We start from the raw sequence: 26,482 nt of genomic DNA on the forward strand, positions 1-26,482 counted from the left end.
AAACTGTGCAGTCATCAGCACTTAATCCCTCCATGCATTCCACCTGCAAAACAGAGGACATACTTTGTAGGCACTGGGGAGCTCGGGTGCCAGCTGTGGCCAGGGTCTGGCAAGCACACAGCCTGGGCCCACCGCCTGGGTGCGAGCAGCACAAGGAAACCAGGGCAGAGGCTGCCCACCCACAGTCACCGTTGTCCTGTGCATCTGACTCCTCTTCCAAAACCAACACCGCAGATCCTCGTCTCCACTTCGGCTCTTTCAGCGTTAATTCTCCAGGTGACATGTGTAGGTGAGATGGCCACTGAGCAGGAGAATTGCAGTGGAGAGTGGGCAGAGCTGCAGTGGGAGACAACCCATGTGAGCACGCAGGTTATCAGAGTGATCCCGTACAGAGGCAACACTTTTTCAGCTGTATATTTGGTGGAGCTGCAACTCAAACTGATGCTAGCAGTTGCCTGGGGACTTCTGATGTTCCTCTGGTGTTTCTCTTTGCTGGCTCGTACAACCCATGTTTGAAAAAGGCAAAAAGGGTGTGTGTAAAGTGTGTGGGAGCAAGATTCCTGGCAGGAGCGAGTATGAAGCTGAATGTCACTAATTAGAAGAAACAGACCTGTACAAGTACAACATGGGAACAAGCACTTAAGCACAAGCTGTTCCTAAGAAAATATAATGAAAACACAGGTAAGTCTTGATTCCACCCCCCCCCCCCCCCCCAGTAGAGTAAATCTTTCTCATATCAAAAGAATCAGCTTCTTTCTATACCTTGCTTCTCCATCTGCATAACGGGAATGAATGATTTTTTCCCCTTACCTTGGTGACTGTCTTTGTATATGTGATATGTAAGTTCTTTGAGTCATGGTAGTCTGCAACAAGTGTATGTATGCAGATATACCATCTACCTGACTGCAACCAAGAGCTTCCTTGAAGCTTCCAGGCAATGTTGAAACTCAAACTGAAGATTACATTTATTATTTCCTATTAACTTCAGGCCCTCATTTTCAGAATTCACCTGGAAGCTGACACGTGGCACAGACACAACCTCTGGGTGCTCGCTTTCAAACATGCTAACACTGACACCTAATTTTGCATTAAAAAATTGGTCCACCAACTTTTTAAAATATCTTTTTAAAATAAATGACCACTGCTCTCCAATGTACACCACTAGCACCCAACTCTAGGCAAACAAAAATGCAAAATCAGGTCTTTCTTTATACTTTCTCCTTTAGAAACGCATGTTAAAATGAAAAATCAGCTGTTTGCAAATCTCAGGGGCTAAACTATGATGAGATAATTGTCTGCTTCCTAGGGGCTGAAGAACAGTCCAGCATCAATTCTGAAGGCCATGAGATCATGACAGCCTCCATAAAGATTGTTAAAATTCTTTGAGTGCCCTGTAACTGATGAAGGATTGTAAGAGTGTAGTAAGTCAGCCAGCAGCAACAGGACCCCAAAGCTCTGACAGGTTAGCTGGGCAGCCCCTCACCTGGTGACTGACCTCCTCGTAATTCTTCAGCATCAGGGCAGCTCCCTCTGCAGCAGAAGCTCTAGGTGGAACAAGACCACAACCAAACCTCTGATAAGAGCCAGAGGAGGCCATGGCAGACAGGCTTGGGTTTCCCTCACAGTTGTTAGGACCAGTGGGGCCAAATGCACAGTGAATTATGGGCAGGAGGCATAGCAATAACAAGGCTCTGCTGTTTCTCATTAGCATGTTGCATGATGGTATTTAGGGCATGGCTTACACAGGGCTGGCAAAGACAGGGCTGCAGGTTCTCTGGTTCCTCTCTGGTGCTTACAAACCCTTCTGTTGTTGGGGGAGCTGACTATGTGTGTTTTCCTTTTGGCAGCTTTGAGATAGCTTTTATTCGAAATGGGGTGAAACTGAGGTTGCCTCAGTTTCCTCTTCTTTCTTTTTTAAAGGGCTGAATGGAAACAATATTATAAAAATCTTTTGATTTTGACTTTTTACTGTTAATTGGATGTGACTGTGATCCTGAGCACTACAAGACAGCCACTGAAATAAGGTAACCTTTCTCCTTAAAATTTATTTTAAATAGAAAAATGCATTCCAGTAATGTTCCTCCAGCCTGACAAAGAAAGCTCAAACTTCCTGAAACACCGTGTTTTGGTATCTTTCAAAAATCAAACGTGTTTTCATGGAAAAAAATATGCTTAAGAAACAGTATGTTCCAATCAAAACCACGTTTCATGGGGAAACCGGTGTTGATTTCTAGTAGCAGGGGAGGGTATTAAGGCCTGGGCTGGGAAGCCGAAGGGGGCAGGAGCCCTGCAGCGTGCTCCCTCCTTGCAGGTGGGACCAGGCATGAGGAGACCACTAGCAAGGGTAGAAAAAGTCTGGTGAAGAAGAACATGAAGTTCAATTTTTTAGATATTTTTTAAACAATCCACTGGCATAGGATAAACCTCTGGAGACAGACACTCTAAAATTTAGGATAGCACCCAAAGAGCGATTTCCTTTTGCTAACTGGTGTATAAAAGGAGAGGAAACCCTAAGACCACCGTAAGCAAGGTGTCCTTGAGCTTGTGGGGCTGTTTTGTTCCCCGGTCCTTGTGAGTTGTCTTGCTGGCCTGCAGATGGCGAGTTTGCCATTTGGAGACGTGGCTGTTTGCTGACAAGATGGGGGAAAGCCCTGCATCCTTAAAGGAATCTGAAAAAACAGATAGCTAAGAACTAACTCTTCATGCTCCTTAACAGCTCTCCCATATGCTTAATTTTGTGTGCATGACCAGCTGTTTACTAGGCATGAAGATATGACCCTGAAGATGCTATTATTACTACTTTGGCTGATCATTAAACATTACTATTTGCAATAGAAATAGGGAACTTCACCACCCACTTCAGCAGCAGCTGCAGTCCACAGCACAAAATCATTAACATTGCTCTTCCAGGAGGTGAAGTAAAGGTATGTGATGATCATCCTATCATTTTCTTGTCCCCCCTATGGTCTTTAGTAATACACAGACATGAATTAAGAGATACCCACATTGACTGCTTGATTCCAAAGGTTCCACAGCAAGGTCCAAGACTAAGACTCAAGCAATGACTTGCAGCATTACTGATCTCTATGTCACCATGAGCTAAATTCTCCGAGGAGGTAAAAAATTTTGAGTCTGGGCCCCACTGAATCATCACATGCCTTTAGGAAAACATGGTTTCCATATCTGTTTTTCAGAATCCATGTCTGTGTTTTAAACTCATCTGGACTCCTTCATCAATTCACAAAAATAAACATATGAATACTTCACAAAAGTAAAAATACAAAGTTGAAAAGAGTACTTTTAATAGACACAAGAATACAGGTTTTTCCCTGACTGCCCACATGGAAACTCCGCTAAGCTCGTCCTGTGACACATGCATTTCCTATTGCTGGCTTCCCTCTCTTCCTTTCCACTTTCCTACCTTTATCCTTACATTTCTGTCCTGTCCAAGGGCTACAAAATGAGGCTGGAATGTGAATCATGCGTTTCCAAGAAACACAGAGAACTTGCTCTGTGGGTCAAATTTTCCAGTTATTTTTCAATAAAGATTTCTGAGTCCTCCCAAGAGCCACATGAGTAGGAATGTCTTTCCAAAATGCAGCTGCTCATTAATTCCTGGGAAAACCCCTAAAACAAACAGGTTTTAGTAAGGTAGTAATCTTTCCATTCTGAAGCTTCGCGGTTACTTTTTTAAAGCACTCACAGCCATTCAAAAGAAACCATTTTCAATGCACTGTTTTGATCAGCTACACAAATGTGCATACATATTGCTTTCTGGCTGCAAATCTCAAATCTGATAATAATTTGGTGCCCAAATAACTAAAACATTTGAGGGGGCATTTTTCCATGGCTCCTGTTCTCCAGTGCAGTACCCACTCCTCCCTGGATAGCCTAGGACTTTCCCTCTGCTGCCGTCACCCAAGCTTCAGGAGGAGCCCTGGGTGGAAGGAAGGCAGGATCCTCTCCATCTTGGAGCCCTGGGCAGCACAAGGCAAAGGCAGCTGCTGCTGCTGCTGCCAGTAAACCTACAAAGGAGGTAGCAGCGTCCCCTCTGACATTTCCAGCATTGCAGGAGGATGCTATCTCAGCTATCAGACCATAAACACACTGCAAATAAGCCAGGCCTGTTATAGGCATGAGCTCTGCCATTGTGTTCATCTCTACAAACTGCAAGACCAGATAAGTACCCCTTGCTCTGCCACCATCACCACTGTTCCCCACTTGCCCACAGGGAATGGGTGAGTTTTGCAAGAGCCTGGATACATAGGTGGGTGTATTTGCCTGTGGTTTTTCCTCTGCATGCCCGACACCCAGTGCTGCAAGGCTGCTGCTGCGATTGGAGCTGCTTGGGTGCTGCTGCAGGGATGTCCTCTGAGCCAGCAAGCAGCTGCGGACCACAGAAGAGGGTGGAGGTTTTCTACAATACCAGGAAAGGAGCAATGCACAGCAAAGGCTGAGTGGTAATAAAGAGGAAAACTTTCTGATTTATGCTCAGAAGACCATGTTGCTGGCAAAGAGCAGCACTTAGTACCTCCTCTCTCCAGCAACCCAGAGATTCCATTTCTAGGTCTTAATAGCTTGTCTTTGACCAACAGTTTGTGTGCCATGGGGGCAGAGCTAAGGGGAGCAGAGGCAATACCTCACTAGCATATTTCACTAGCCTGGGGGCATTCCCTTTGCATGCACAGCATTTTTTAGCTGAAAAAATTCAGCATTTTCGGCTGACTAAACCTCCTTGCAAGTTGCAAGACTCTCTATGCCATTACCTCTGCCTTTCCCAACGCACACAGGGCTTCCAGGCTCAGCTGAGAGTGAAGTTGCTACAGGTTCTTAGGAAGACCAGGGCATTGGGGTCTTAAAGCCCCGTTACCACTTGGCACAGAGAGTACTTTTATATCTTACAGGACAGAAATCATTTGACTGCTGCCTCAGATTACTGCTGACGAAAATAATCCCAGGGTTTGCTGTCACAGAGATGATGTGGTGGTGCAGGCCTGAGAGGAAGACTGCAACGCTGGCTATCTCTCTCCAGTGAAGGCACCAGCTCCCTCCACTCCACACGTCATTTTGGAGGGTCCCCTGTCAGATTTCTGCAAAGTTCTGCCACTTCAGTGTAAAGGGTTTTGATGTCATGTCTGCAGTGGCCTCAGTAGCTGCACTGAACACAAACCAACAGCAAAGTGGCTCTGCCTAGCCAGAGCCCCTGCATTTTGTAGGATCTGGCCCTTTCTTTCCATTTTCCAGACTCAAGAAGGGTTTTGCTGAGATCAACAATCAAATCCTCCATGATTTACTTCAAGGCCCTTTTGACGTTCCCCAGTAGCATTTGCACAGTTATTTCTTTGGCTGTTTTTCTGCTGCAAGCATAGATCAAAGTGTTCTCTCTGACCCCCCACTGCTTGCCATTCAATTTGCATTCCCCAGCCATCACAGCTAGTCAGAATCTTTTTTAAACAAGGCTGCTTTATCACTTATGGTTATTATCAGTCAGCACTGTGGGCAGATCTGTGAGCAAACAGCTTGCTAACAATAAATGGTGATAAGAAAGCTGCCCTTGGCAAAGACAGAAGTAATAATGCCCTGTGATAGTGTGGTGGGTTGACCTGGGCTGTACACCAGGTGCCCACCAAAGCAGCTCTATCACTCCCCCTCCTCAACTGGACAGAGGAGAGAAAATATAACGAAAGGCATGTGGGTAGAGATAAGGACAGGGAGAGATCACTCACTAATTACCGTCACAGTCAAAACAGACTCAGCTTGGGAAAAGTAACTTAATTTATTGCTGGTCAGATCAGAGAAGGGTAATTAAAAATAAAACAAATCTCTAAACACCTTCCCCTCAAGCCTTCCTTCTTCACGTGCTTAACTTCACTCCCAATTTCTCTACCTCCTCCCCTCCAGTGGTGCAGCGGAACAGGGAATGGGAGTTGCGGTCAGTTCATCACCCATTGTCTCTGCCACTCCTTCCTCCTCAGGGGGACGACTCCTCACACTCTTCCCCTGCTCCAGTGTGGGTCCTCCACAAACTCTCCAACATGAGTCCTTCCCGTGGGCTCCAGTCCTTCACGATCTGCTCCAGTGTGGGCACCCCTTCCACGGGGTGCAGTCCCTCAGGAACAAACTGCTCCAGCATGGGTCACCCACAGGGTCACAAGTCCTGCCAGCAAACCTGCTCCAGTGTGGGCTACTCTCCCCAGGGATCCACAGGTTCTGCCTGGAGTATCTCCTCCCTCTCCTTCTTCACTGACCTTGGTGTCTGCAGAGTTGTTCCTCTCACATATTCTTATTCCTCTCTCTGGCTGCAGTTGCCATTGCCTAGGGGGTTTTTTCCCCTTCTTAAATACGTTATCCCAGAGGCACTATCACCATAGCCGATGGGCTCAGCCTTGGCCAGTGGCGGGTCCATCTTGGAGCCAGCTGGCATTGGCTCTATCGGACATGGGGGAAGCTTCTAGCAGCTTCTCACAGAAGCCACCCCTGTAGCTGCCCTGCTACCAAAACCTTGCCATGCAAACCCAGTACAGACAGCTCCCTTATTCTGGCCCAGCTCAGGATGCCCTTCTGACAGCTGAATGTGGATTTATATGGCAAATGTGTTTGCGTGTACCCTGCTAGAGATTACAGGAGTCTTGCTCTCTGCTGTTCTCAGGATTAAGTAACGAGGGAGACAAGTTTCTTGGCAGGGATCACCTTGCTTCCCAGAATGTCAGAAGCACCACAGAATAGCAATAAAAATAAGGCAATAGGAAATCACGGTTACCATCCATAACAAAAAAAAAAAAAAATCAGTTTTGTAGAAAAGCCATTCACTCCATTAAACAGTGAGAAGGCTGTAAAATTAATCTCCAGAGGTAAAAGGTAACAGATAGGAATTCAGGTAATTAAACTGCTTTCACACTTTAAAGCACAAACTCACCTCCCAGGACTGCCTTTGAATATTCCAGTAGGGAATACTCATGGGGAAGCGGTGCTCTGACTGGTGTCTTTGCACTACACCTTCTTACCCTCCTCTATCAGATTTAAACATTAATAATTGTAATTTCTCACCCATCCTGGGCAGTCAGATCCTGTACCCAACTGAACTGGCCCAGCCTAATATCCCCTGAGCCACCCATCTCTTTGCACTCCACACATGCTTGCTCTTAGGTTGGCTTCACACCACTCATTTATCTCAGGCTAATTTTGCCTGTGGAAACCTCTCAGGCCCTACTTTTAAGTCCTTTGTTCCACACAGTTTTATTTTTAAAAATGGCAGCCCAAAGGGAAAGAGAGGTAAAATAAAAGCATCATTCAATTTGATGGGAATGAAAGGAATAAATTACTTAATGCCTACTTGGCAAAAAACGTGCTTTTGCTAAATCCTGAGAGCTGTACACATTGTCACTGGCTCTAGAAACACGGTTATTTCTGCTGGTAGTCATTAGTGTTGTTGGTATGTACAACAGGTCCTCTGAAAATAGCCATGTTCAAATTAGAACTGCAAAAATCCTGATGCAGTGATTCTCTGTGGTGTCCTGCCTCATCTCTTCTCACACTCATCAAAGACAGATTTTGCCTCACCTTCTTCGGAACTATTTTTATCCATCTTTCACACTACAGACCATCAACTCAATTACTGTATTGAAGCACGTACATTCAGGGAGGAGATCCCAGATGCATTGGGACAACATAGGTTTTTAGCTTAATTAAAGGCAATTGCTAAAACAGAAGTGACAAGATATGCATCTTGCATGTCCTTATTATCAACATTTCAGCATTCACAGCTTTCCTCTTTGTAATCATGTGCTGCAAATTTCTCAAATATTATTTGATGTTACTCCACTGGTTTTCAAAAAGTGTTTACCGAGAAGTGTTAAATGCAGTCCAGACCCAAACATCTGAAGGGATTCCTCTGTGGGTCAGGGAAGTGCAAGTTGCAAAAGCCAGTTACGCACAGGAGAGTGTATTTACAAAGGATACGGAAGGGTCCTCGAGCGGAAAATCAGACCATTGAAAAACTAAAACCAGTCATTGATTCTTATGTAAGTGTTACCTAATTGTTATTTATTCCCAGAAAACAGTCCAACGGAGCCGTCTCTTGTTTTATTACAAGTGTCCCCTTTGTGAGGACCCTTGACAGCAACTGTGAGGTTTATTATCACCACATAAGCCTGACTGCAAGGACCAGAGTTAGCTTTCTCTCCTGGGAATATGAATGGTATTGCCAGGGACACGCTATCATTGCTGTGGGAAATACAACACCTTGCTAATCTGGCATTTGTTTCATACTAGAAACGACACTGTGAACACTACCCACCCCTTGTAGTAACCACACATCAGTACTCTAAAATGCAGGCACTGCAATCAAAAGTGTTTTTCCATGTGGGCCACCAGTGTTTTTCCACACAAATAAGTCCCAGTCATGCTGATCAATACTGACGGTGTACTTCGAAGGGCTGAGTCCTTCCCCTTTGTGGAAACTCTTGTCTTTTTCTTTCTGAAGCACTGGGTGGAAGTTCTCAGGAAGTTGTTCATCTTCCTGGTATCTGACCATTTGATTGTCAGCTTGCATATAGGTGCTAGACTTGCAATTTTGCTGCAAGATATATTTGATCCTGTGATGTGCAGGGAGAAAACTGCAGTGTTCTGCACAATATCCAGTGCACCATCAATTTTCTTTACTGGATGGAAGGCTGAACTTGCTTTCTCTCTACTTCCATCTCTTTCACATTTGCTTTCCCTGACTACTCAAATGTGAAGTAAAACTGTGGCTGTACCTTCACATTTAAGACCTGGCCTGTTTTAACATATAGCTCCCAGACTCTATTTTTTTTTGGTAACACAAGCAAAGAAATGCCATGTGAGAGACAGAACAGCCACATCTAACATATTTTGTGAGTGCCAGCTGGTTCCTTCATGCAGAGATTGGATATTTCTGGATAGAAAGAGTGATAGAGCTTCCCAGCAGTGTTTCTTCTGGTTCAGCAACCCCATGTTGAGCCCTGGGGGGCTCCAAGCCTTGAGCGGGCTTTAGAGCTGGGCACTGGAGCTGGAAAGAGAAATCACCTTTTTTACTTGGGTGAAGGCCTGAGTGAGAGTTTTTCACACTTGGAGAAGAATCATCTCCTCTCCTTGAGTGATTTGTACACTCTCTGGTCTTGCACTGTCATGGCTGTTTGAACCCTGGGGACTGGGACAGGCTGAAACAAAGAACTGAAAATTATTAAGAGAGGCATGACGAACACTCAGCCTTTCCCCCCCCACCATCCTGGTGAATTTTGTGGGATTGAATCTGAGCTTTCTTTGCCGAAACTTGTTTCATTTACACAAACTAATCTGCTGCACACATATAAAGAACCATTAAATACTCAAAGTCTGTAATTCTCATCAAATTTTATACAGGGCATGTATGCCGGCATCAAAATGCAGAAAGCTATGTCTGAGAGATATTTCCAGAACAGCATAGTTAAGAGAATTGCAGCTGGAACTACTTACAGACTTATTCTTTGGAATGTTAAATGGTTTCATCACATGTAGATATCATGGGCTAAATTGTAACTGAGTGGGGCAGAGCATCCAGGGCCCTACAAGGCATGTCCACAGCAGGCAAAACTGTAATGGTCTAATGTCCATTCTAAATATTAGTTATGCATTTTGATGGGTTGATTTACATCTACATGTGAATTATAACTATGGTCAATTTTCCATCAACAATTTCCCATCAACATCTGATAAGAAGATGCTTGCACTTTTGCAACCACATGAAAAAAATAACCTTGCATAGATCAGGAAAGATAATAATTATCATAAAGCTTACTTGACTGTGTTCAGAAGTTTATAAATTGCTCATGAAGGACTGGTAGTGATGAGATGTATGTAAAGGAAATTATTATAAAAATAATACTATTGGAGTTTCTGAGAAGAAAATTCTTGAAAAATATGTTGCTGAGAAATATGAAGATACAGAAATAGAAGGTGCCTGTTGCAGTAGTAATACAAATTTGCAGCACTGTCATAAGCAGTGATTGTTATGGCTCAAGGGATAATAACAGCAAATTAAGTTCTATAATTCTTGTGAGTTCACACATAGATAAAATAAAATTACTCAGTTGAGAAAAAAAATCTGGTGTATTGTTGTCATGTGAGCTACACTTTCAATGGAAAAAAGAATCAAATAGCTGCTGAGAACACATTATTTTTGTAACCACTCACACAGCAAACCATGGAAATACCAAAATGTTGCTGATAGTTTTCAGTGCTACACATCCCTTCTCAATCTGATTACTTTAAGACAGGAAAAAACAGTGTCAGAAGTACCTGAAATAAAAAAAAGAAATTTAAATTAAGTAATTTCAGTTTTGACAATGTATCAGCTAACGATAACGTTAGTGTTTGCAGGACATTTATCTGCAAATTAACACAGAATGAGAATTTAATTTTTCTTCCAGTATTAGTTATGTGATATAATCTGTAACCTGACAAAGTAAGACAGAGGGAAGTCATAATTTGATCCTAGATGTTGCAATCAAAGATTCTTACCTTTCAAAGGAATTTAAAAACATGATACTTCAGCCTATATCACATGTTAATTCTGAGGCATATCTGTACAGATGGTTGTTGCTATAACCTTGCAGTTCAAAGAAGCTTCAGTTACTCCTGCTGTCAAACCCAAATTTGGATTTTCACAAAACTTCTTATTTTTCTTTCAGCCTGTGAGTTTGAAAAATATGTAGGGAATAAACATGCAGAAAGCTACAGTGAAGAACAGCCTCCTTGGGAGGATGTCACCTTTTGTTAGTTCAGCGCTCCAAAGCTGCGAACTTACAGAAAGGGAATTTGCTGATCTGACCTGAACTCGGTACCCTTGTACCTATCCAGTATGAAATAGTATTTAATTACAGAAACTTAAAATTATCAATGATCCTGGAAAAATCCTGCCTTATTCCATGTGAGAAATGGATGTTTCTTCCTTAATGGGTAGCTATACCTTCTTCTTTTTACACCAAACTGTGTCGTTACTTTAAGGATTTTTTCCTCCATGCATGATTTTTAGAGAAACCCTTAACTGCATAGAGACAACTAAGTGAAATAGATAACGTTCTTCTCAGTTAACACTCTGTATTTACATGCAATGATTGTATTTAAATACCTGTAATGACAACTCTGCCAGCTCATTATGGAATAGGATGTTGTTTGAGACAACTGAAATGAGAGTCCTTACAGGAGTCCTAATGCAGAGGCAACTGAAGGCCTGGAGAAGGTTTGCCTTCACATTTCTGAACTAGCAATAAATGTAAAATCATAGTAGACAGCAAGAGAACATCCAGGTTAAACCCCATCCCTAATCAGTAGATCTTGGAGTTGTCGGATTTGCTAGGCATGATATTTTCACAAATAGGGACAAAAAAGAAAAAGGGATGGGAGAAGTAAGAAAGAGTTAATAATCTCCAGTCTTGTCTGTCATCTCTCCCTGCTAAATTTCAAAGTTCAGTTATAAGCCTTCTTGCAATCAGGAAAGTAAACATCATCAGCAGGAATTTAAGGTGTTTTCAGCATACCCCTCACGATCATTCAAGTAGATAACGAAAAACAAAACAGGCAGAACAAAACCATCTAGAAAATACTTCATTTTGTCAGTTGAAATAACAAACGTGTTTTACAGAATTACAGCCTGACTTTAGCTAGACTCATCAAGTAATTAGCCACTATGAATCTCTCTTTTGGTTTACTCAGTTCCATACCATTGGGTTACTGGTCTGTGATAGTTACTGATGTTTTTCTAAGGACATCCTTGTCCCTGTCTTAGGAACTCTTCCTGCTAATAATGTTTGAGTATTTTTTTCCATATCAGTTTTGACATATAATTTTGCCGTGTTTTTCACACTGAGGGCATTACCATATTATTTCTCTTTCCCTGTTGTTTCTAGCATTGTCACTTACAGCCTCAAGCCTTCTTTTCCGATGCAGCTGGAGGATGGCAGCTGAGTGCAGAAACCTTTTTGCAGAGATTTCCATGGGTAATGTTTATTCTCCAGGCAGCTGCAGCAGTTTGCAGCAAGCTTTAGAGTTCCTTTTTATAGTTGCTCATATCAGTATGCTTTGACTCCTGGGGCCACAGTCATACTGAGAATAATCAAAATACTGGCACTTCCCAGACTATATGTGGATTTGTAACTCGCCCTACTAGCTAGTAACCTTCATAGACATGAAGCTGTGAAGCCTTCAGGGAACAGAGGAAATTAACTTTTAAAAATACGTTTCTGTCCTTGTTACGCACTCTGTTCTGAAGTTCAGTGACTGCTGTTGGAACAATTCACTTGAACAGGTTTAATCAGGCCTGCAGACTATAATTGTGTAAGCATGATGCAATTTTCTGGGACAAAAATATGGAGCAAGTTCAGCATTTCATTACCTGTTCACAGCCTCAATCCATACATAGGTGAAGGTTGACTAAACTTAGTAGGTAGCTGGTTGTAACAGGAACCAAAAGTGTCTGGATGTGATGGTGGCATTCCTTAACTTCACTAGCTGAATGAGTTGTCTAGTGCTGGAACACATTGTTCCTAGGTTAGAACACAGACTTGCAGTAGTTAAAAAATATATATGTATATACACACACATGTGTTTACTTCTTACTGGATATTTCTATACTGCCAAATCTGCTTAATCTAAACTGTTTTCCCCAAGTATGGAGTAGCAGATTTTTTTCATGTCATGGGACAGTAACTCAAGCCAAATGAATGCAGAGTAGAGATCCAACAAAGCAGGGTACGCTTGCGTGGCATGGTTTACTAAATACAGACACAAAGCTAGGTGGCTGGATGACAAATCACACAAGCTAGGGAAGCCACGTATGCTGTGGGACTTTCATCGTTTATTTGGGATACTACAACACCCAGCCGCTAGCAAGAATTATCGTTTTATCTCTTCTCCAATGCTGCTGCATTCACATTTTCTGAACAGGGGCTATTAACCATTTTCTGAGTGGTTAGGGGTTTTTTAAAACCTTACTGTCTGGATCTGGAAAAGCACAGCTGATAACTTTGCTCGGAATGGTGTTTCTCACTGGTATTTCTCAATGAACAGACTCACTCATGCTATCTCAAAAATAGTAGGCACACTATATCCACACACACCTTCTGTATCCACACACACCTTATCCCTTTCTTGGTCCTATTGCGCTTTGCTTCCTCCTAACAATTTCTTGGACCTCACTGTAGCCACTGAAAAGAACCTTGGGCAGGAAAACTGACACATTTATGATACACAAAATAATATATTTCTTTCATTCTTGGATGGATAAAGAATCCTTATGGCCCCCACAGGCAGCCAAGGAAATACTTTCAGGCACAAATATTATCAAAGGCTTTCTCCTGATGCTCCTGCTCCAGTTCTGCTTAAAAGTAACAGTGGCCTTGGGGTGGTATGTGACAGGCTGGACCACGTTTTAGCACTGCTGATACATCAAGCATACGTGGTGTAGCACACATTTCACAGCTTTGGGAAGCGTAAAGCCACCCCAGACTAATTCCGGATAAGGCTGAAAATTTTGCTGGTATTGTTATTTACCAATAACTGCTCTGCAAACACAGATAGGGAAGCCTTGCTCCCTAAAATACAGGGTATAAGTGAAGCTTTGAATGCCTCAGCCTGTGAAACACTTGTCTGCTGTCTTCATCTGCCTTTGCAGGGAACACATCTAAATGCCTACCCTTAAAGGGAAGTCACTATTTTAAGGACTTATTCTGGCAGCAGCGGGATGGGAATTTCTACCAGACACGTTCATGATTACGTAAAAATGTCAGGGATGAGGTTCAGATGCAAAAGGGGGGAAAAAAGTTACATAAGGTACATTTCCTTTGTGCCATGTGGTAGGTAGGAAAGCTGTGAGCTTTGCTGGCCTGAACATCATCTAAGTGTCCCTCCTGCACTCTGCCTCTGCCACTGCCACAAACTCTTTCAGAACTAAAGGATCAAAAGTAAATAGTATCCTTTTCTGCTGATCACAACGCCAAGTAGTTTTCAGATTAGAGGGTTTATGCATCAGTTTCTTTGAATGCCTTTAAAAGCAGCATGATACAATCTGCCCAGAAGAGAGCAGCATTGATACCCTGTGAAAGACAATCAAGGTATTATCTATTGCCAGACAGTAGGCTGGTTCGTATTATCAGGCACAATATGGGGATCCAATTCTTGCACTGAAAGGTAGGAATTATTTCTATTAATCAATTAACATTCTAAGTAGCTTCCTTAACAGTAGTTACGTGAAGTTTCTTAATATGAGCCTTTGTGTGAAATGCATAAATCTGAGTGAACCACACAGTTGTTATGCTTGTGTTAGAGCAACAGAAACTGTATACAACATTTAAGGCTTGCTGACAGTGAAAATGCACTGTGGTATACACAAGGCTACCCTTGATGCACTGCAGATGTACCCTTAATTAATCGCAGAAACAATCTGCTGTTTGCAGGGAACTTTTGACGGATCCATTTTAAAAGGAATATGCACCAAAGAGCCTGGTCTTGTCAGGTGAAGTATAACCCTGTTACCAACAAGCCTGTGGTTTCAGGATTTGGGGGAGAAGGGGGTATTCTGCCTAACTGAGGCTTCCTTCTTCTTTTCCGTGGGACAGCATCGCCTCCTTCTATTCACAGCTCTGCCAAGGATTTTCTATGCGACTTTGACCAAGTCACTGGGGCAGAGCTGTTTGCAGAGCGTGCCTCTGCCTACACTCCGCCAAGGCAACGCTGGCGGGATGTCAAAGCACAGGCTTGGCACAGGCACCGGCCGGCCCTCCCCGGGCTGGTTTGTAATCAGGTTCCAGTCCTGCCAGTACCCAAGTGTGTTCGTGACGCCGCACAGTAATTCGAGCGGGACCACCCTCCTGCAGGAGAAGCCCTATGCCTGCAAAAGCACAGAATTTTCCCACCAAAAAAAAAAAAAAATTACATTTTGCTGAACAATCACAAACTTTTACACCCCTGTGATGGCAGTTAAACCAAGTATGAATCTTTGTATTTTTTTCCTGCCATTGGAGCCGAACTACTTCCACATTTCTGTGTGGGTGATTGTCTTTGATCCCACAGAGAGGAGGTAGCTTTCTCGAGGAGTGTGCTGGGAGGGAGCAACTGTTGATCTCCCTTGTGAAATCCCATCTGTTGTCTTCAGCAACTTTTACTCGCTGGCTGAACGAGATAATGTTTCCCTGGCAGTAGCTGTAATTTTCCAAGTGCTTTGCTGGGTGCAAAGTCAGAACTTGATTCAAAAAGGACAAGCAGGGATATAATTTCGCTCTCTCCCTTCTGTTACGCAGTGTGTTACGAATTAAGCTGCTGGCAGGCAGGTAGGGCAGAGTCCATGTGGGTTTTGGGGTTTGTTCCACACCTCTGAAGACAAAGAGCAGTGTGCTAATGTTAGAGGCGGATTCTGGAAATGGGGAAGCCTTTTCGAGTATAATTTTGGGTATTATTACTCCACGTTTTTGGCAACCTGCCATTTATTATTTAAATGATTTTAAAATTATCATTAGTGGAAACTAAGTCAGCAGAAGCTAAAGTTGGTGATATTTCAGTGTAAGAAAGCATCGACTTTCACAAATTATTTGGGGAAATTAAATGGAAGAGTACGAGGGTTTGGGGGGGAAAAAAAGCCCAAACCAACCAATTGAACTTAAATACTAACACGACCACCTCTTCCCGCTGGTTATGGAGAAATTCCTTCGGTTTGACGGGCCTCACCCGCAGCCACTCTCACCCTGTGTTAGCGAGACATTTCTCTCGCGCTAAAATACTTGCGTTTTCCCCAGGACGTGACAGGAATGTGAAACACACAAATCTAAAACGGTACCAGAATCAGATCAACATCTCTCTGCTGCCGAGTTGCCCGTTTCCCTCCCGCCCCCCTCCCCAGGACCCCCGCCCGGCGGAGCGGCGGAGAGCGGGGCCGCGCAGGTGAGGTGAGGCGGGGGGGGGGGGGGGGGGGGGAACCGCCTCTCCGCCGCCCGGCCCCGCGGGCACGGAACCGCCCGGCCCCTGGCGGGGGAGGCGGGACCCGGCGGCCGCCCCCGCCCCTCGGAGGGCGGCAGGAGAGTTGAACTCGGGAGCTGCTCCGTGTGGGGCCTCGGCCGCGGCGCGGCTCGGCCTGAGGAGCGCCCACCCCGCGGCCGAGGCGCCGCGCTCCCCGCCGTGGGGGGGGAGAGGCCGATGGAGAGGCGAGAGGACGGGCGGGACTGGGCGTACAGGTAGGGCTGCCGGCGGCGGTGGGGGCTTCCGCTCGCCAGGGCCGGGCGCCCGGCAGCGGCCCGCAGGGGGGCCCGGCGTGCCCCCCCCTCCCCAGCCGGGACCGGCCGCGGCCCGCTCCCACCTGGGCTCTCTCGGGGTGTGGGGAGTGTGACATCTAAAAATGTGGCTTTTACAACTTTCCTATAAATCCGCAGCACTGACTGAGGGAGGCAGCGAGCCGGTAGCAGGAGCGGTGGCTCTCAGTGCCCTGCAGGGAGTTTGGGTTTTTTGGTAGTCCCTTAAATTAGCCTTTTCCCCTGCTGGTATCTTGCCGAGAAACACGAAGGGCTGGGGCAGGGAGGGTGAAGTTTGGAGCCGGGTAATCCGGGGAGAGCAAGACATTCCTCCCGAGCGCTTGGGCTTGTGAGGGGGCGGCCGCAGGTAACGGCCGGGGCCGGCGGGAAATGGCCGAGGGGGCTGCGGGGGGTGGGGGAGGCCGCCAGCCGCGGGGAAAGCCCCGCACAGACCCAGCGTCAGGGCACCGTCCCTGCCTGGGGGCAGGTTAGGGAAGGTAACTTCCTTAAAACCGGACTTCCTGACTCTTTATTTTCCCTTTCTACCTCAGGAATGGAGTTGAGCATGAAATTAATCCGTGCTTGCTGCCTCGACGGTGGCAGTCATAAATATGAGATGTGTGTGCATGCAGGCGTTAGGCTTTTGTGAGCATTTTCATGTTCGGTGTTTTTAGAGGAACCTGTGTTGGGGATTTCGGTGTTTTTTACACCTGTGTATTTTGCCTCAGATTTGAGGTGTACGCGAATACTTTTCTAACTGCCCATTAGATAATACCAATTTGAGGTCTGAATATTAAAATGTTCCTCTTCTGATTCATGCTTTACTACCCGTGACGATCCCGTGAGCCGGAGTTTACCCAAGGCTGTGCCGGTGCTGCACCATGGGCAAATTCCTTCTCCATGAATGAAATGGGCAGTGTTTTTGGAAGTTGAGCCTCGATGTCTGTCTCGCAGACTTTTCTGCATGGACAGACAGACCCGTCTGCCTGTTTGACTTCTGCGAAGCCTATGAGTGTTCTGTACTCAGGTGGTAATTGGCAGGTATACAGCATCCTGGGAAGTTGCCATAAATCTAGTTTAGCAAGGTGACTTGATATATCAAGCTAAAACAGAATCAGATTTGCAGTTCTTAAACTTCATCAGTGTCATACTGCCCGAGATAATGTGCTGTAACGTTGAAAAATGGTTAATAAAATAAGCATTTTTGAAACTACATATGAAGAAGGTAGATTGACACAAGGATTTATGTGTTTTTCCCAAGCTGTATACTTTAATGAAGCTGATTTCAGAAATTACCCCTTTTAAAAATAATCTTTGTAACTTGTTACACTTGTACATTTTGTTGTCATTTTTCTGTGCAGAACTGTGTGGAAGGAGAGTTCAGGCCATGTTTGAGCTGTTGTGCTATACCTTCATACTTTTCAACCGTTTGTTGGTATTGTGGAGAAAAGTACCTCCCAGACTTCTGTGTGGTCATAATTTGGGTCAGTTTTGCACACAACAGATCCTTTGCTCTAACAGCTCCTTACTTCTAGAAGTAGTGAAAGCTCTAAAATTGACTGAACAGTGCATGTTTAAATTCATTTGCTTAAACAGCTTTGATATGCTAAACGAAGTGTAGCAGTTTGTGTAAAGTAGGTTTTTGTTGGGAAGAGGGAGTTTTGAGCTGCTTTTAGAAATAGCAACTGGAAGTTATTTAAAGCATACTTGCATATATCTTTTTTTTTTTTCCAGCTGTAGATACGTAGAAACATTTGTACAAGAATTCTTTTTTATTTTGTAGGGTTGATTCATATGGGTTTGAAAGGCCAGAAGACTTTGATTATGCATCCTATGAAGCATTCTTTTCCAGATATCTAGTGGTACTCACTAGAAGAGCAATAAAATGGTCCAAGCTCCTAAAAGGGAATAAGAGTATACAGAAGAGTTTAAAAGGTAAGATGTATGTCTATTTATAGGTAAAAGTGCATTATGTTGGAACCAATATAAATTTTATTAAATTGGTTTGTGGTTTTGAACGTTAAATACTATTTTTGCCTTCAAATAAAAAACAGTGGTATAAACAGTAATAATACATAAGTAAGTGTGCTGCTGTTAGGGGGATTGTTGATTTGATTTAAAGCTTAGGAAAGAGTACTCCTTTGGCATATGCTCTAATATTTTATTACATCTGTAACCCAGGGATTATGGGCACTGGCACTTCAAGATGTGGTTTTACAGCTGTTTGTTGTATTGTACTCTGCTCTGTGCTCTCTTTAAAAAGACATAAGATTATGTAGAAGACACTGTCTTGAACCACAGGGATCAGGATGTTAAGGGCTCTCAGTTGCTGACTCTTTGACTGTTGTTTAGATTGCTGAGATTTTCTAGCTCTCCTTATCCTCTTTTTGTAAAATGATGTTCACCACACAGCTAAAAAAGTACATACTAAGAACTGATGCTAAATGCCTTATGATGTAAAGAAAGTAAAATTAATGCAGGAGCTAATGAAACATTGGATAAAATGCTGATGGAACTGTTAATGGCCACTTCAAAAAGCAAGAAAACCTCTAGTAATCTTTTATCTTGTAAGAGAGACAGGGAGAAATAAATGGAGTCAGAAGGTGGCAGAGAATCCTGTGAAACTAAAGGGTTGGGGTTTTTCCTGCCACACTTACTCTGGCTTATTTTTTTTCATATAAGCATCTAAAGTTTCATCTTTGCTCTTAATGATGCTATTCAGCTTGCTTTCTCTTGGGAGTCTTTCAGAGTTGGGCAGAGTACTCTATAGTATGTTAGAGTAAAACTAAGCAAAAGTTAATCAGGTACTGACTGTAACATAGCTGCTGAGTATTTGGAGCTGTGCTTCAAGTGCAGACTTTGACTGCTAATGCTGGTGGGTTTGTTGTTTTGGGGTCTTTTTTTTTTCTTGGCACCAAGAATGGGATGATAACTAATGAGATATTTTAAATATAACAGTGTATTTAGTGTATGGATGTCCATTTTAAGGCTGAGGAATCCCAGAAATGTAGGTTTGAGTTATAGCTGCTAGATCATATACTGCTAACCAGAAAGTAGCTAATTCACAGAATCACAGAATCGTCTAGGTTGGAAAAGACCTTGAAGATCATCCAGTCCAACCATTAACCTAACATTGACAGTTCCCAACTACACCATATCCCTCAGCGCTATGTCGACCCGACTCTTAAACACTTCCAGGGATGGGGACTCCACCACCTCCCTGGGCAGCCCATTCCAACACCTGACTACCCATTCTGTAAAGAAATGCTTCCTAATATCTAGTCTAAACCTTCCCTGGCGCAACTTGAGGCCATTCCCTTGGTTAAAGAGACTCATCCCCAGCTCTCTGCAGCCTCCTTTCAGGTAGCTGTAGAGGGCGATGAGGTCTCCCCTCAGCCTCCTCTTCTCCAGACTAAACAACCCCAGTTCCCTCAGCCGCTCCTCCTACGACATGTGCTCCAGACCCTTCACCAGCTTCGTTGCCCTTCTCTGGACACGCTCGAGTAATTCAATGTCCTTTTTGTAGTGAGGGGCCCAAAACTGAACACAGTAATCGAGGTGCGGCCTCACCAGTGCCGAGTACAGGGGTAAGATCACTTCCCTGTCCCTGCTGGCCACGCTATTTCTGATACAAGCCAGGATGCCATTGGCCTTCTTGGCCACCTGGGCACACTGCTGGCTCCTGTTCAGCTGGCTGTCAGTCAACACCCCCAGGTCCCTCTCTGACTGGCAGCTTTCCAGCCACTCCTCCCCAAGCCTGTAGTGCTGCTGGGGGTTGTTGTGGCCCAAGTGCAGCACCTGGCATTTGGCCTTATTGAAGCTCATACAGTTGGCCTTAGCCCACCGCTTCAGCCTGTCCAGGTCTCTCTGCAGAGCCTCCCTACCCTCGAGCAGATCAACACTCCCACCCAACTTGGTGTCATCTGCAAACTTACTGAGGGTGCACTCAATCCCCTTGTCTAGATCGTCAGTAAAGACGTTAAACAGGAGTGGCCCCAAAACCGAGCCCTGGGGGACACCACTACTCTCTTCTTTTTTTCTTCCAAATGTAAAGATGCTTTTGTTTAGGATGTTGAGTTTGAATATAGTGATAACTGTGCAGTATTTTGAATTAGTGAGGATTTTGAGATTCTGCAGAACTTAGTTTTCTAGTTGTTGTGAAGAAATAATCTCAGGTTTTGATTCATCTCCATCTTGTCCTAAAATGCATGAACTGTGACAATGGCAGCTTTTAGCAGTTTCTGTGAGTTAGTTACGTTTCTCTTTGCTTGTGTTCCCTGTTCCAGCATTGTAGACACAGAATACTACTGTGATACAAACAGTGTGAATACCTTTGGTCTTATTTTGGAGCCAAAACTTTGACCCAATCTCTCAACTTGCCTACCAGGCTTCAGTACTGATGATCATGCTGCCCCACTAGCCATGTAATTAATGTGGTTTTAATAGTCCCTAACAAGCTATTGTTTGTGAAAAATGGGATACCATAAATCCACCATGTGGACACAGGCAGTGGCTCTTGACTGTAGCAAGCCCTCACAGGCTGGTGCATCATCTTTGGCATTACTAACTTTTGCTAAAGATACTTGAATTTGTAGACTATGTATTCTCATGTATATGTGTAATATGTAACTCTAAGGAGAGTGACTGGAATAAGTAATGTTGAGGAAATGTAGTGTGAGTGTAAATTCAAAGTTGTTAAAATAAGCTTTTCACATTATCCTCAACTGATACCTCAGGAGAGGAGAGCAACAGGTTAACCTGTACAATTACTGATCTTTAAATACTTCCCTTCTTACATCAGTATTAAGATTGAAGTTTGTGGCATATGAATTATGTAAGCAGTTGTTTAGGCATGTGCTTTATCCTGCAAGATGAGCCTGCAGTGATTTCCTTGCAGGCAGTCAGATAGCAGAAGGTCTGCCTGGTGATGCACTGAATTTCCCTCCTCCACGACCTGACTTCATTGCTCTGAAGCTTTGCTCAGGAGCTGCTGGTTCTGATTAACTTCCCCTTCTGCTGCAAGTCAGCCATAAGCTAGAACTGAAGAATATTTGATTTGCCGCTTCCCCCCCAAATGCAGTAGCTGTATCTGCGAACCCATATCCTTATTCTGAGTTCTGCTGGGGCCTTTTCAAAATGCATCCTGCTGTGAGTAGATGTGAGGGAGGCATCATAAGTGTGGTATCTCGGTAGCTCCACACCCATTTGTCTTTACACACAGAGAAGCTTGTAATTCCTGTCCGCGTGAACAGGAAGAAGCGATGACTTGTGTTCGTTTTAGAGTTTGGAAATGTGGTGTGTTCACATGGTACTGTGTTTGCCTTGCATCCAGGGTGGTATGTATGTGTATAATTCTGTTCTACTGTAAAGAAATATAATTAGACTACATTTTAACAACAGTAATTAAGCAGTGTATCCTGTTGTTTTGGATTACAGCCTCCCGGCAGGGCGAGTCATGAGAATTTTGGCTGACAGTTCCTTTTGCCCCTGCTCCAGTCTCTTCCTTTTCATTATTTTCTGGTATTTTGTTTCCATCTCTACCCTTGTTACCTTCACTGTTTCCTCTGCACGTGTGAATTTTCAGTCCGTGTTCAGTCACTTGCCTCCTCTCTCTCCACCACTACTGAGAACCTTTAATTTTTGCATTTCTTCCCTCAGCTGCTATCTGGGACCAAAAGACAGCTTTCTGCTCTGGCTTGTTTGTAGGTGGGCAACAAACCGTCTGATGTAATTGCCCAAAGTAGCTTAATTCTGACCAAAAGTGTGCTACGTAAAAGAATGTGGTTGTAAGTGGATTAGTCAAAACTGACCAGTAGCAGAAAGTGCTTTCTAGTCTTTGAAGCTGAAAAAATACAGTGAAAGGTGAAGGTAATGGTACTGAACAGTAGTTATAACAGGAGCTCTTCTGTTCCAGCCCAGGGGTTGGAGGAAGGAAGGAGCGTCTTAGAAAGTCAGTTCTTGTGTTTGTAACCTGAACATTTACAGCACAGATCTACTTTGTTTCTTCTGTAATGTATTCATAAAATAAAACTTTAAAGTTCTTGTTGTATGCTGTTTTCAGCTCTTTTGTATAATTTTTCCTCTAGAGTCCAAGTTAGTTTCCTCAACGTTCAACAGTAATTGTTAGTAACTGAAAAAATATCTGAAGAGCACAGATGCTTCTCAAAAATCACACTCTTCCAGTATTTTAGACAAGATATTCTTTGTTTTTAAAAGGGGCTTTCCTACATAAACTTAGTCTATGGTGTAGAGTGAAACAATGTTAATAGAAGGAAAAGGTAAATACAACTTTATCTAGAAGCAGAAACCTCCAAAATTCTCGTATTCTACCATTAAACAAGGACAGGCAGGTTTAAAATTATTTGCTTCTTTTTAGATCTTATTACTATAAGTAGTGCACAGTCTTGAAAAATGTTATTTTCTGCATATTTTTCTCTTGAAGTTACTTTGGGTATTTATCAGCACTTCTAGACTACTACCCTATCATGTAGCTGTTTTTTCTTGTTACAAGATAAACATATTGATGAAGTGTGACTCTCAACCTGCAGGAACTGACACTGAGTGTCAGAGGTAATGGAATTAAGACTGCTTTGATTTGCTTAAAAATTGATATTCTGTATTTTGTTAATGAAGTGGCAAAAATTTCACCTAAAGATATTTCTTTGTTACGCATGTTTTAAAGCTCAGACTGTGTTATGTGCACTGTGGTTGCCCTGGGAGTGATTCTGCATGTGGATACGCAGGGCTCGGTGGTATTCAACAGTGCTACTTTTGAGATCAAGCCCTTGGTTTACAGTTGGGAGTCAGATGTGTGATTGGAGACACATGCGGAATCCGGCTTCATCTGTGAAAGCTTCTTAAATGTCACAGTGGGAGGATATTCTGCGGTGTGGACTGTTGTGGGCTTTTTAGTTCCTGAGGTTAATGTGGAAGAAGGTCTATAGAAAACAAAATAAATATTTGTATAAAACATCTTTATGTATGGAATATGACACATATATGTATATATAAAACATTAAATTGCAACTGTCCTTATTTTCAAAACTACTTTGCTGCTTCTGTATGTCAGTTTGCAGATCCTGGCAAGTATGATAATGGTATGAGGAAGAAAAGCACTGTGTAAAGGGCTTTTTCCATTCCTCAGGGAGTGAGGGAGCTGGGGTAGGTAGTCACTTGGGGCAATACAAGCCTCTGGCTGTCTATTACCATGAGAACGATGACGCTGAGAAATAATGAGTGTATGCTGTGCTGCAGGGCTGCTTCCCCCTTGTGCCAGTGTCAAAGGCTTGTCCCTGGTTCTCTTAAATTTAATGTGTATTGTTGGATGTGGATGTTGGCTCTGCTTTTAGAATTGATAGTTGTTCCAGAAAAAATTACCATTGGAATTATATATTAGAATATGATAATCAAGTAATTTAGCCAGTAAGTTTGCTTCTAGAGACATTTGCAGGCTCATCCGAATGTCTCTTCTTGTTGACCTAAATGCAACTGGTTCCTCATATTCATTCCTGCATTTGCTGTGTCTGTCTACAGGATTTCCTGAGCATTAGAGTTTAAAATCTTGTAAAAAAACCATGAAGTGGGGATTATTTAACAACCATGGAAACAAGTAAATTATTTCCAGTCTGTCTAAAAGAAGGTTGTAGTTAAAAGTTACTTTACAGCTAGAACAGTGGAGACTGTAACCCATAGTATAAATCCTCAGCAAAAAGCTAAACTGCACCATGGTGTTTACTGCAAATGTGAAGGGTAGGAGTGTTTCTCTGAGAGGAAGTACCAGATTTTAGGTGGGTGAAATGCCCATTAGAGTTGCACGGATCTCTCTCTTGACACTGGGAAAGCAGCTTGGGCTCCTAAAGCATAGGCAGGTGGAATGTATTTAGAAGGTGGCTAGCTGAGGTGTTGTAAAATGTTTCACTCTGCTGTTTTAAGGCCTTTAATGCAGGCAGTGTTTATCTTGAGTTACAGATCTTTGTGATTGGATAAAACCAGATTAGGTAATGATATTGGGGGGGGGGGGGGGGGGGAGTGAAAGCAAAATCTCCACTCTCATTTGAGTCTCATAGAGTATTGACTTCTCCTCCCTAAATTCTAATTGATACAGTCTCATTCATTTACTAATAAATGTTGAATTCCTTTGTTAGTTTGTTCTCCCTGGAAAGAGCAGAAGGATCTCAAACATTCAGCTGTCCTTTGGGGTCAGAAGGGTTAATGCTGATTTAGGATTATGTACCAATGAGCAGCATTGGCTCCTTATTTGCATGCCATTCCCAGGAGGAAGCTGCTTTGGCTGTCATTAGCCTGATGCTTCTTCCTGCAATCTTGCATCCTAGTTATTTACACTGAATCATCTGCTTAAACCCCCAAAGCATACCCTGGTGATGAATGTGATGCAGGAGATAAGAGCTACTTTAGATTTGAAAAGACTTCCCCAGTTATTCTAGGAAAAAGAATCTGCTGCTCGCTCATATCTCCAGTTCTTCCAGAGGCTCATTTAGACAGTAGCCACATATTTCATATTTATCAGTTTCTCCTGTGATTTCAGTAGTTAGGTGCTAAACTGAAATCCTAGGATTATGTTAACGTAGCCATTTATGCTAGAGCATAACCAAGGAAATGGAGGGGGCTGTCATGTCAGAGGCCATTGGTAATGTAGCGAAAGGAAAAGTCAGTGCTTGTCTGGGTGAAAAAGGACAAAGATTAAGGGGAAACTTTGCTTTTCATATCCAGAAAGCCAGGAAGAAGAAGAAGAAAGGATTCAAAACCCTAATGGGGGAACAGAAGAGGGAGGAAAGCCTGGGTCTGGCGATCTGTGTGGAGGGTCTGAGTGGCAAGAATTTAGGAGTGAATCTGAAGTATACCATGTAGCTGAGAAGGAAACGCTTATCCTAAATGGCAGCATAGGGGAGAGAGCATCATAATCTCTACTCAAGAGTTTTCCTGTGACTTCTTAACTTTCTGTTGCTCATTTCTGAAAGAGAAATACAGCTGGATTCTTTTATTTATTTCAAAAAAACCCCCCAAACTTCTTGTTTTTCAGTGAAGAGATATATCAGGAAAGGCATCCCCAATGAACACCGTGCATTGATCTGGATGATCGTGAGTGGGGCCCAAGCCAACATGGAACAAAACCCTGGGTATTACCACAGACTGCTTGAAGAAGAGAAGAATGACAAGCTTGTTGAAGCAATCAAAACAGGTTATTGTCTTGATAACACTGTTTATCTGTGTTTATCTGTCCTATGTCCTTAAAGATCAAGTTATGTCATGGAAAACATAGGTTTCTGTAGTAGTGGTTTAAGTGCTGAATTAACATGTAAATTAGTTTAGCCCTAAGCTCTTTAACAGCACGGATCTTTCCACGTTCATCATGTGGTCAAAAGCATTAAGAAAGATTAGAAATTATTTGGGAAAGAACAGAGAACAAACTAGAAAATGTTATTACATCATCTCCCTAAGTAGTTGAAGAGTTGTAACTTTGTACCATGAGACCTGCCTTAGGGTCTATTTCTCCTTCCTTCTGTCCCAATAAGACACTAGAAGAGCAGCAGGGATGGCTGAAGATGTACAGTGTCTGTATGAGGCAGGTGAAGAATGCTAGGATTTCAGCTTCAAGAAGACTGCTGAGAAAAAGCTGCTGATACAGCTGTATGAATTATAAATGGTGTAGAGAGGGTGAACAGGGAGCAATTGTCATTTGTTTCTTGTAACGTAAGAACCAAGGACACTGAATGAAATTTGTCATGCTGCAGGTCTAGAAGAGCATATCACTGAATTGTGGCACTTGTTACTGGAGGGTGCTGCTGAGGCCAGAGGTATGAACTGATTTAAAAAGGAATTTGATAAACTGACGAGTGGGGTAATCTACTTGATGCATGAAATCCTAAACACTAAATGTAAATCCCTGAAAGAAGGGAAGTGTAGGAGAAGAAATACCCCTCTGCTACTAATCCAGTTTCATGTATGCTGTCTGTCAACATTGATCAGTGGCTAATATTGATGACAGGATATTAGGGAAGCCAGACTGTAGACTGGCCCACTGGGTGTTTAAAAGAGGCAGTAGGGGAGGATAACCAAGTATGAGTTTGATGTAACTGATATTTGTCCTGAAACTTTTCAACCTGCTGCAGCAGACCTTTTGTAGAGAAGCTGATATTGGTTGAATTGCCCAATTAATGAGTCAAGAGGTTGGGCTGTGCTCTGGACAA

General features: G+C 43.3%; 1 protein-coding gene across 3 annotated transcripts in view; it reads left to right on the plus strand.

Annotated features, from left to right (window-relative positions):
* Positions 1-16,047: 16,047 nt before the first annotated feature.
* The window catches only part of GRTP1 (growth hormone regulated TBC protein 1), a 39,012-nt gene continuing 28,577 nt past the window's right edge, over positions 16,048-26,482 (plus strand). For 2 of the 3 annotated variants that reach the window (XM_074859214.1, XM_074859211.1), the window contains exons 1-4: positions 16,048-16,220; positions 18,058-18,209; positions 25,315-25,473; positions 26,027-26,089. In XM_074859214.1, the coding sequence (XP_074715315.1) occupies positions 16,183-16,220; positions 18,058-18,209; positions 25,315-25,473; positions 26,027-26,089 (412 nt within the window). In that variant the 5' untranslated portion in view covers positions 16,048-16,182. The remainder of the gene's footprint in view (positions 16,221-18,057; positions 18,210-25,314; positions 25,474-26,026; positions 26,090-26,482) is intronic. The other variant, XM_074859213.1, reaches the window with a different exon arrangement.

The sequence above is a fragment of the Strix uralensis genome, chromosome 2 (genome assembly GCF_047716275.1).
Source record: "Strix uralensis isolate ZFMK-TIS-50842 chromosome 2, bStrUra1, whole genome shotgun sequence".
Classification (NCBI taxonomy): domain Eukaryota; kingdom Metazoa; phylum Chordata; class Aves; order Strigiformes; family Strigidae; genus Strix; species Strix uralensis.